The sequence below is a fragment of the Grammomys surdaster genome, unplaced genomic scaffold (genome assembly GCF_004785775.1).
Source record: "Grammomys surdaster isolate TR1022 unplaced genomic scaffold, NIH_TR_1.0 125979, whole genome shotgun sequence".
Lineage (NCBI taxonomy): Eukaryota > Metazoa > Chordata > Mammalia > Rodentia > Muridae > Grammomys > Grammomys surdaster.
The window spans coordinates 1,622,703-1,635,231 of NW_021620795.1; the positions used below are offsets into that span (position 1 = coordinate 1,622,703).

The 12,529-nt window shown below is 36.8% G+C and overlaps 1 protein-coding gene across 13 annotated transcripts in view; it reads right to left on the bottom strand.

The window, feature by feature from the left end:
• Slmap (sarcolemma associated protein) overlaps positions 1-12,529 on the bottom strand; it is a 118,530-nt gene that overhangs the window by 25,013 nt on the left and 80,988 nt on the right. For all 13 annotated transcript variants that reach the window (XM_028754066.1, XM_028754065.1, XM_028754060.1 and 10 more), the window contains 3 exons: positions 6,049-6,108; positions 2,351-2,431; positions 2,037-2,096 (listed from right to left, as the gene is read on the bottom strand). In XM_028754066.1, coding sequence (XP_028609899.1) covers positions 2,037-2,096; positions 2,351-2,431; positions 6,049-6,108 — 201 coding nt within the window. The remainder of the gene's footprint in view (positions 1-2,036; positions 2,097-2,350; positions 2,432-6,048; positions 6,109-12,529) is intronic.

Here is a 12,529-nt window from a genome sequence, read left to right on the forward strand (position 1 = left end):
AGAGAGAGAGAGAGAGAGAGAGAGAGAGAGAGAGAGAGAGAGAGAGAACACATAAATGTGCATGGTACAAGGGTATATTTGTGTCCATCCATATATACACATGCGTGGATGTATGCATGCACATGTGTACTTGGGAGTATAGAGGCTAGAGGGCAATGTTAGGTGTCTTTATCTATCTATTCCTACACAATTAAAAATAAATTTAAATTAAAAAAGCATCAATAACAGTTAAATATAGTTAACATAATCATAATGCTACCTAAAAATTAATCATAATTCAGCTAACAAAAAAAATCTGACAGATTTATGCAGCACAAAAGGCCACATAAGCTACTACTTTTATGAGTGCTTATTACTTAATTTTCCTCTCTCTTATTTTTTCATGGTCCTATAAAGCACTGAGGTTCTGGTCCCACTCTCCTATACCAGCTCTTGTCTGTTTAACGGCACTCCCTTTCCCAGTACCAGCCTGTCTGTTTGCTTGTTCTTTTGTTTTGCAATGCTGGGAATCAAGCCCAGAGCCTTGCAGTGACTTACGATCTCATCCCTTTTTTCTAGTATCTATAACATCTTATATAATAATGGTTTTGCATTTCTGTGAAGATTTCTAAACTGTGAAAACATTAATTTACTTTAATCACTATGACATGAAAGAAATCATGCATTCTCAACACCAAGAAGCAGTATAGATCAGTAAATAAAGGAAACCTCGATCAAACTGAAGGACACATTAGCTGCTTAGGTCAACAACCTTCAGGAACGTCCCTGGGTTGTGGAATTCAGTCAAAACTGCTCCAGGAGCCATGTGATTTTCAGTGTCCATGGAGAAAGACAAGGAGAGTAAGAATGTCCAGACAAAAGAACAGAAAAGAGAGAATCTGAGAAAACTTACTCTTGCCGTGGTTACACAACTAGGCCAGCAGCAGGGTGGGGCAGGGTGAACCAAGCCCACCTCCTTATATCTCAAAATTCAGAATCTGGCTTAGAGGTCCCTTATCACTCCCATGGAACAATAGGTACATGAACACAAAGAGACTTCCACAGGCTGTCACCGCTGCTCCAAACAGAGAGCTTCCTGTTGTGTTAGCTCACCTTTCCCACATACTCAATTGGGGACTGACACTTCCTTGTGTAAAGTGAGGCGATGAAAAACAGTAAATGCTGAGAATCAAAGATTTATCAATAAGTCTTCCCCGAGACACTTCACTGTAAAATACTTGTATAAATAACTGTTATTTCCTATCCATTGTATTCTAAAAGAGTAACTACCAAGAAATATACGTACTTTCTTTTTAGGGGTGAGACAAGAAAAGAGGTTTATCACAAAATTTCTCAGCTCGGTGAGAGGGGCAGATTTAGTCTTCCCGTGGATGAAGGCCTAATTGGTTACCCAGTTATGAAGTCCTCAGCCCTGAAACCACTAACATACAGGCTACACTCAACAGACTGTGCAGTTTGTATTCGTGTGTCTATGCATATACACATATAGTAATAAGGAAAGAAAAAGTGGCATGCATTTGAGGGAATGGATGCAGCGTGGGAAGAGATGGAGGGAGAAAAGATGTAACTGAAAAAAAAAATCTTTGCCCCAAATTTCTCAAAGAGCCTTAAGAATGAGATAATTATTGGGAAATGAGGAAGAACAAAAAGTTTAAATCTCAGGACTTCTAGCACATCACAGTAGAAACTATATGGTTCTTTCTAGAAAGCTAAGCATTTTTACCTTACCCTAATTATGTTAACGGTACAAACAAGTTTCTATTAAAAATGAGGAAAACACAGAAGCAAATGCATTTCAGGTTCGACCATGTGCTGCTTTATCTTCACTGAATCAAGTTTCTCTGTAATCTAAATGTGTACACTTATTTTTTTTTTTTTAAGCAAGCATTGGGTACTAAAACTTTAAATTTGCGTTCCTCCTACCTTTTAAATCAATGAAGTAAAGAGAAAGCGTCACATATACATGAAACAGATTTTGTGGCAAATGGACAGTCTAATATCCTGGTTTAAACTGTTGTGGAAATATGTTAAAATACCTTTTAATAGAGACACCTTAGCAAGGGGTTCATTTAGGTCTTGCTCATCCATCTGGGCGTCTATAAAGGGAAGAAAGAATTACAAAGTTTTAAAATCTATCAGCAAATTATTAGCATAACAAATAAAATATCTCCTATACTTGGATAGTTGAAAATAGTTTTAACAAAATATACAAGATTTTATAGAGGGATCTGAGAAGCCAAAATACTGCTTTTTCATTAAAAACAAACTCTGAGGATTCCATCCACATTAACCAGCAAACCTAAATTACCCAGAGACGGTTCAGATTTGTAAATACTAGGTCAATACTCACCTGTTGTATCGTCGCTGCTTTTTTCCTTGCTGGGACTTAGAGTATCTGATAAATCAGATTCCTTTGCTTTTGCCTGGTTTTCTATTAAGACACAAAAGTCAAAATGTTATTATAATTCAACACCCTTTACTAAGAAAACCGCTCTAAATGCTCAAATCTATGTCTAGGCAAAATAGTGTTAAAAATCAACTGAGATCACTGAATCTCTTTGTTCTTCACGACCCGAACCAATGTTGGTTATTTCTCACAGCTCACAGAAAATCTAAGTGTGGATCCTGCCTGCTACGCAGAGGACTGGGGCTCTTATTCAAGTCTGTTCACTTATCAACTGGGAACAAAAATACAGCGAGCTTTGTTACAGTAATCAGGGAGGCAACAAGAACAAATGCAACAAGACTCCCAGAGCAATGCTGCCATTACCTGAAGATAATCAAAAGAGAAGACACATTACATATTACAGTCTGGAGCTTGCCTTAGTGCAGAGTCAGAAATCACTTGAAAATTCACAATTATAAAAGTATCACTTAAGATGAGCAGGCCCTTTCTAAAGAAAACCAACAAACCCAAATTACAACAAGAAGGGGACCTGTTTTAAACGCATTGTTTTTGAGAGCTACTGTGCCACATCGGACATTCTAGGCTATTGTTTTCAAAGAGTCAATAGCAGAACAACAGTTTTTAAAGATGATGAGTGACTAAATCCCAGTCAGTATTTATAACAGCACATCTATGTATTCCAGGCCATTCTTTGGGGCAGGGTTTACAGAGAAGGTCATTTTCCAACCAAATCCCTATAGAATCACATCTAGGCTTCAGTTAAGCTTCAGATGGAAGAATTTAGCCACAATCTCGTCCCTGTACTGATTCCCATGGGAGTTCAGTTATGCTGGCTTCTTTGGAGGGTTATGCATAACAGCTTAGTGCAGACTACAATTCTTTGCTTGAGTTTAGGATCCTCTTACCTCAACAACCATTTTCTCTATCTGGCCTACTTATGCTGCACTGTATCACTTTTACCACCTTGCTGCTAAGGAAAGAATTATTTCCTTAGTATATTATTCTCTTTTTATTATGTCCTTTCTGTTACTGTTTTTCCTTTTCCCCTGTTGATCATACTCTACACTCTGAGGGTATACAGATGCTATTTCTCTAATAAGAAAAATCATACTCATTAAGGGGATTGCTATCTTCATGATCATAAATAATCATGGCATTTATCTAACTGCACCATTTGTGACAATATATATCAAATTTTAAATATGCAAAACCACAGACTGGAGTGATGACTCAGCAGTTAAGAACAATTCTTATTCCTGCAGGTAACCCTAGTATGGTTCCAGAACCCAGAGTGGCTCACAACTCACTCTAACTCTAGGTCCTGGGGATCCAATACTTCTTCTGGCCTCCGTGGGCACCAACATATATATATGGTGCACATACATTCATGTGGAGTAATTCTCATACATATAAAAATAATAAATCTAATAAATAAAGTTTATAAGCCCACTTTTACTTTTCCCTAAGGAAGTAGTTGACTATGCAAAATATTACATAAGGATGCTCACTACAGCACCATCTTTACAGGAAAATGTATATTGAATATATTCAAGATACATGTAATATTACTGACTAAAACATAAAGACAGTAAGTATAATACATGTAGATTACACTATTTGTATATTTAGTTAAAGCTATTTAAAGATTTTTTCATTTACTCCTCCCCTTTTCTTTCTTTCCTGAGACCCTGTCTCAAAACCAAAGCAACCAGCCTAATACACACCATAAGTGTGGGGAAACTGAGGTTTGAGGTTTCAGTTAGTTGCCTGAGGACACATAGTGAATAGAATGATCTTGCTGCATTCCTTTTTATGCCTAAGCTACTATAGATGTGTTCTGAGTTAGTCCTAAATCAGAAAGCACACACAAGGCATGATTATATGCATGTTGAGTGAAGCCTTCAGAGGAGCTGATGATTTAATTCCTAGCAACTGTCATTTTGAATGGAAAAAAGAGAAAGTTCACCATAAAATCACTAATGCATTTTTAAAGACAAGTAACTGAGTCAAATTCCAAAGAAATATTTTATAGCCAGACTGAAAACATTTAAAATGTAACTTTTATAGACACCTGGCTTGGCAGTGTGAAAAGTACTAACAAATGTTGATTAATGAAATATAAAACTGATATCATCACTCTTAGAAAATGAACTAAACTCATTTGCATGGAACTATTTGCCATAATAGGTTTAATAAATATGTGACTGAAACAAAGAACCTTGAACATTGTCCAGCTTGTCCCTTAAGATAAAAACCCAGCCAAATGTGGTCCCTCCCATTTGTAATCTCAGCACTCAGGAAGCTAAGACAAGAGCTCAAGGCTAAACAAGGCAACACAGTAAGAGCCTATCTCAAAAAAACAAAAAACAAATCAAGAGACCCAGAAGAGAAACTGCTGAATCAAAACAGGTTCTTCAAAACTTTTTATTTGTATTTTTTTTAATCCATAATGTTGCTTACATCTTTTTCAAACATTTTACCTGATTTCAAGCAAATCTATTCCAGAATGCACTGACATATCTAGGCAGCAAGGCACTTTTTGAAAAGAAACACCAATCACCCTCATCCTCTGTTTTGCTTTCAGTCCAAAGTGTTGCTTACTCAATCAACAGATTAGAATAGGAACTTAGGTGATGAAGTAAAGGCTATTTTAAAGTCTGTTCTCATCTGTTTAATAAGATGAAATAAATTGCATATGTACTAAAAATAGTTCACTCTTCTGAAACCTAATGCCCATCTGCCAGAACAATCTTAGCATTGCATGGCTATGCATTCTTTCCCCTAATATGGCATCTACTGTGCACAAAACTCAGAATGAAAGCTACCAGACATCTGAAGTAACACAATTTGTTTAAAAACATTTTAAAAAGCAAGTGAACCCAATTATTCTAATAATACAGAATATACTAAAACAAACTACTACAAACTCTTAGCATTCGTTGTTTTAACTGACTAGGATTGTAAAGCTAGTTTTAAATTTTATTCTGGCAAAGTCTGATGATAGCTCCATTCTAACAATGACCACAGCCAGCCAGATTTATTTACCTCATTTTCCTATGCTTACAAGCAGCAGTATGATGCTTTAAACCCTAAATTTTCTTCCCTGAGTTTAATTACTATAATAATAATAATAATAAACCTATTTTGATGAAATTACTAGACTTAATTATAAAATATAACATGATTTTATAATGCTAAAAGTCATACTTTTGTTTTAATCAAACTGAGGTAACAAAATGGAAAAATACTGAATGTCATAAGGAATGTTAAATGTACAATAATCTTCAAAATAAAATTTTAAGAATTTTTCACTCCTAAAAGGTTTGCACTGTGTTGACTAAGGCTCAGATGGAAACTGAAAACAAGGCAGCAAACAAGACTGAAGGATCAACCGCAAACCTCCCACAAGCAGAACCTTAAAACATACACAAATGCCTACATTAAAGAAACTTTCCTGTTTTTTTTCTTAAAAAGGATATCCAAATATTTTATATAATATCTGATACTGTTACTAGATTGACATTTTGTAAGCTGTAAGAAATAAGTTCATGGTTAAACTACAACAACCCTGAAATTCTAAACTAACTTTCCTTATCCAAAATACTTGTGAAACCACAGGGGAAAGAAGACAGAAAACTAACCTTTTGAAAGCTTTGATTCTTCTACCACTTTGGTTAGATGCCCCTGGACCATCAGCTTCTCTGCCAAAGAAAATAAGCGTTACTACCGAAGCTCAAACAGAGCCGCATTCCCTGAGAGGAGCAGTGTAACACATTCCATGACCAAATTTAAAGACGATAGCATCACCCCATGTCCAAGCTTCAACAAAAAGCTTGAACTCTGAAGAGGAACTAAAGAACTAAACTTACTAGAACAATCAAATTACTGCAGAAAACTGGGAGTAGGGAAAGAATATGCCTTCTGGTTTCATCAGACACCATCCTATTATAAAGTCTAGACTCTTGTATGTGGAGACAAAAGAAACAAACACGGGGAAATCCTTAAGCCCTGGGTATGAAGTTGAAATAAAGGAATTCTGGGAGGGCAGTTTCCTTAAAGGAGAGAAACAATGCCATAGGAGTAGTTTATTTCCTACTGATACAATTCAGAAGAGAGTCTATATAATATATATCAAGAATGGATGATTTTAGAGGAGCTGCTATTTAAAAGAAATAGCAGCATGTGCTTTTAGAATTTAATGCATCTTTACAATTTACTTGAAGTCATTCAGTATTTTGGGACTTTATAAAACGTTTTTATTTATTAATGGTTCTTTTTCAGGCTAAGTTCTTACAGAAACATAATTCCTAATATTGTCACACATATCTCCATCTCTCCCTTTCCTCATTGTTTACCTGTCTGTCTGTTTGTTTAAAGACAGGGTCTCATATGTAGCTCAGGTTGGCCTTCAATTTCAGATCCTCCTGCCTTGACCTCCCAAGTACTAGTACTTACTGCACTTTACCACACCTGGCTTTTCTCACCTTTTTAATTTTACTGCCTTAGTCTCAACTGTATATGGTGCGCTGTGCCTCTGACTGTGGCTTCTAAAATCTTTTTCTTGTTTTACTCTCTCTTTTTATTATTGTAACATAACTTCTGACAATCTCATGAAAAGGAATGGGCAGAGGGTAAATGACTAGTCGCTCCCTCCTCTGAACATGCCAGTGTTCTACTAACACGTTTTATTTGACAGTTTAACCAGGCCCACAATTCTACAGGAAATAATTTTCCTTCAAAGTTTTAGAAGCACAGTGCTTTGCTGGTTCCTAGCTTTGGACCTGGGTAAGCCCAGTGAAGATTCTTCATAGGTGGTAAGGATTTCTAGAGCTTACAATAATTGATCTGACTTTCCTTTCTGAGTACCTGGGGTGACACACCCAATTCTGTGGCACCAAGCCAGGGCCAAAGCTAGTAAGATGGAGGTTCACATCCCACACACTACAGGAACTTAATCATCGTCTTTTGAGATGGCAACATCATGGTAAGAGTATTAACCTTATAAACCCTGAGTGATGATGTGGCACAAAATGCTCTCCTGCTGACCAACAAGTAGCATGGATAAGAAATGAATGCGTGACAGACTAAGCCAGTAAGAATCCAGAGATTGCTCAGTGGTTAAGAGCAACTGCTCTTGCAGAGGAGCTGGGCTTCTGTTCCCAACATCAACATGGTGGTGTAACGTCAGTCCTGGGGGATCTGACACACTCTTCTGGCCTCCAAGGGCACCACACACACATATAGTACCAATACATACATATAGGCAAAATAATCATATATACAAAAAAAATCTAAAAAAAATAAGTACAGGAATACAGAATTTGGAAGGTAGGAGGGAGAAACAAAAAAAAATGACTTCAAGGTTTATTTACTGCCATTTTATAATTCTGCTTACTTACCCTTAGGGCTATTAAATTCCTCTGCCCCATCCTAGCCCCACACTGGAGAGAGATTGAAGGCACTGGACTACTGGGTGGTATGCCCAACCCTATTATTTTTGTACTCCCCTCCACCCACCCTTCCTAACTAAAATTTATGTGGATCACTCATTTTAAAGGAACAATTCAGTAATATTTAGTACATTCATAATACCTAAAACATTTTCATCACCCCAAAAGAAGCCAAATAAACATTAAGCATTTATTTCCCAACCTCCCTCTCTGGACCTAGCAGGTTCTGATCTATTTCCTATCACTTGATTTATTTACCCTAGATGGATCATAGAAATAGAACAATACAGTGTGTGCCTTGGTGTCTGGTTTAGCTTGTAATCTTTTAACACACAATACAATGAACATTTGGTGTACCTTCTTAGTTTACAGCATAGAATTTCAATACCTTTCACTGGGGAATTGTCTTACATTCTGTTTTATTGATAAGTATATATTCATTCATTCTCTCTCTCTCTCTCTCTCTCTCTCTCTCTCCCTCCCTCCCTCCCTCTCTTTCTCTCTCTCTCTCTGTGTCCATCCTTCCACACATCCCATTTTCTTCATTTCTCACAGCTAAACTTATTATTCTCATGATAATTCCTTATTTTAAAACATTTACTTAGAAAAAATTTTACTAAAATTTTAACCATTTTCATTTTCTAAAATATTTACTTTTTTAAAAACCCTGTACTGATTTAAAAAACTCTAGTATCATTAATCTGACTTATCAATAATTTTACTTTGGCTGCACTTTTTAAGAGACAATGTAATCTGTCTCTTGTTTTATTTATAAATTATCTAACTTTCTGAAGAAATTAATTACATTTCTTAAAAGCTTTCTTCTGCTTTTTACATTTTTCCTGTCTCTTCCCTGTTCACAATGTCTTGTTTTTCTTATATTCAAACCTGGCAAAGTTCTAGAAGCACTTATGGGATACATGGCAGGGTACATGTGAATAGCAGTTCCTGAGTGGACCAAGGCAAAGGAAATAAAGCCCAGACTATTCTTTAGGTAGACCCACATCCTTGCTTAAAGCACCACATGGACTCCTCCTGTCCTGAGCACTTTTCATATCTGAGCTCTTGATCTAAAACTTGCCCCTCTAGCCCCTGTAGAGTAAGAAACAGAATACAATTCCAAATCTCTCACACCTGATTAATTTTTTTGGAATATTCCAAAATTTTGTTGACACTTGTGATTTTTCCCCCACTGTTGTCATGACCTAAATCTTTTGTTTTAAATGGATTCACTAACTGCATTTAATCAAAAGCTTTCAAATGCCTTTTAAAAACTATGTCTTTTACTTCTGGAACTGTCCATTCATTTCCTATGCCTGCCCCCTCCTTTCACTGTCTTTTTCTCCATGAGCATACAATTTAAATATGTGTATTTGGTATTCAAGATTTTTGCTAATGGCAATAAAAGGCATCTATTCATTGTATTAGTTATCCACAACTGAACTATTTCTAATACTGATGGCAAGTCACATTCTCTCTTAGTTTCCAGAACTTTATTCTCTGTTTTCTAGATATCTTCATCCAGAATCCCACAGGGACTTAATCTAATGGTGGCTAAAGCTGAATTTCTATTTTCTTCGTTTCTCCTAAATGATGCTGGTGTCCCTCCTCTCTTGTTCCACTAGTCTTTACTTAAACCTTTTTGACGGGCTGCTGCAACTGCCCATTACCTCCACCTTCCTCAATTCACTATAAACTACTTGAGGGAATAAAAGGATTCCTTCAAATCTTACAATGCACCAGGATAACAAAGACGTAATAAAATGAGGAAATTGGTTTAAGGAGAATGGGGAGGTGTCCCAACACAAATCTGACCTAAGTCTCATATCTGCCTGGTTATATGAATATAACTCTTCTGGTCTTTCTCAACTACGATTGTTTTAACATCAAAAACCCAACCAGGTGATGGTAGGGCACACCTTTAATGCCAGCACTCAGGGAGGCAGAGACGGGCTGTCTCTAAGTTTGAGGCCAGCCTGATCTACAGAGCTAGTTCCAAACAGCCAGGGATACATAAAAACCATAAATAAGGGGGAAGAAAGGGGGTTATATTAAAATATATTGCTCAAAACTCTCCTTTTCATTTTGAGAAAGTGAAAAACAAAGCAAACAAAACATAAAACTTCCAACAACACAGAAGCTCTACTGTAATACCTATAATCTACAGAGATAAGAAACAGCTTCTACTTTTGCCCTATCTACTTCCCCTACCTCTCATCAGAGACTGGAAGAACGTCCATGAACATAGATCCTTCAGATCTTGAAGGAGCTATCTGACTTGCCACAATTGAAAGAGATACAATAGGGGGCTTTCTTTAAAAAACAACACAAAACAAAAACTCCTTGGTTGGTTGGTTTGATATACTTTAAGTGTTGCTCTAGAGCCAAGATTACCATCACACTCTTGTTCCTCCTTGTTTACCTGAGGCAGGGTCTTCTCAGAGGGCCAGCAACCGTCTTCCTTCTTATCTCAGCCTGCTCCCTGCTAGGATCACTGCACATGCCACCACTTTTGGATAGTGCCACATTTAAGCCATGTATAAATAACAAACACACGCACACGCACACACACGCACACACAGAGTTTTAAAAGGTGAAAGTATCTAAAAAGTGAATTTCAATGAACATATTGCCCAATCAAAGAACAGACTCTTTCTATCAACCTCCAAAGTCCTCCACACTCTCTACCAAAATGGCAAGGACTACCTGAATTTATAATACTCTTTCACATTTATTTGCTTCCTCCATTACTTGGTGTGTATATGTGTGTATGTTCATGAGTAGGTATGCGGGCACATATGTGCACATGCATTTGAAGGCCACAGATTACACTGGGTACCTTCCTCAGTTGCTCTCATATTATTTTTTGAGAGGATTTCTCACCATTCAGCCAACCCAGCTGGCCAACATATCTTCCTGTCTTTGCCTTACCTTATCTGGGATTATCAGGATGTGCCAGTATGTCCAGTTTTTTTTTTTCTACTGCTACTAGACATCCCTCTGGCCTTTATGAGTGTGCCATAAGCACTTTACCAAGCAAGCTATCTCTCTGTGCACTCTTTCACATTTCTTTAGTCACACTACCAAACATATCTGACTATATATAACTTTAATGGTCTAACTTCCTAAATAAAATATTACAGTGCATATTCTTACATGTTAGGCTTCTGTCACCCAACAGATCACAGTGCATTTATTCACTAATATTGAAAGTCATCTGGGTTGTTTCCAGTTTAGGGCTAATATAAACATTGCTGCTATGAACATCCTTGAGTTTTAATCTGATATACCTCCTTGGGAACTTCTTTACGGAGCTATTCTGGGGAGCAAAACTAGCAACATAATCATCTTAACTACGCCAGGAATCATCATCTCAGCATTTAGTTTAATCATAAAGTATAGGATGATAAAATTGTAAAAGCTTTTGAATCTGCCGAAACCCTACTAGATGAGAACTAAGCTTATTTCTTGGTTCTCAGAAATAAAGTATGTATCACATTACTATGTAGTTCAAAATAGAAATAAAGAACAAAGTAATGTACTGAGAAGAAAATTAAGGGATCCCAGGTGTGCAAACATTAGGTTCTTAACACCAAAGACACATTTTCCTTAGATGATCAGGACAACTAGCCATGATGTTAAGGCGTAACATAAGTACAACTAAGAATCCTAGGTAAACCAAAGGTTAGAGGAGAACTAAGCTATCTGCTCAGCAACTACCAGCCTGAAAAATATTTCCAAAATCTCAAAACTGAGCTTTGTCATGAAATATTGTTATAATAATGTGCTTGACTCTAAATTCTGTAAGTTGCAAACATACCAGCAATTAAAATTTTGAAAATGGCATGCATTCTGTTAATTAAAAAGTGAAACTCTAGATTCTCTGAAACTATTACAGTAACATGAAAACCAAAGCTGGCTCAGCTGCCTCGCCCACTCCATGCCTGGGATAGAGGAGGAGGAAGGTGCTACTCTAGGAAAAGCTTCTGCTGCTGTCCCTCCAGAGTTCCAGACATGGTGCTTCTTCTCCTTCCCAGTTCACAAATACTTCTGTGTGCCAAGAGCAGAGAGCACCAGGTAAATACAATCTCAACTAACTTTTAAAAGTGTGTCATGAGGTATGTACAGCCATCTCATTTTATAAATGAAGGAAGGAAGACTAAAGGAGGGTAATTTGCCAGGAATCATATGTCAGTGAAAAATTCTACCAAGATTACTCTCATAACATTATGAATGGAAACAAGCCAAAGCCACCTGAAGAGTTGGTTGATTCTGAAAAAGCATATGCCAAAAATAAACTTATTAACATGAAGATATCATTAAATGAAATTATAATTAGAGTTCAACATCAAATTAGCGACTAATCTTCCTCAGAGACTGGCAACTCACTAGTGGAAATAAGGCTTTAGAACTTCAGAGAAGGGACTGCACATGTGCATTTAATAATTCAGATATGTACACTGGGATTCATTTCTGCTGAAGTAAAATCAGCTAATGCAATTCTTGCTATAGAAGACATTCTGGAAGCTGTGTGGTTTTTTTGTTTTTGTTTTTGTTTTTTTAAACTCGAGAGGAAGGAAGAATAAGGAGGAAAGAGGTGTTCAGGATTCAGACATGATGAAAACAGACCAACTTCAAGAACAGAAAAGACATCGTTGGCATGAATTTATCA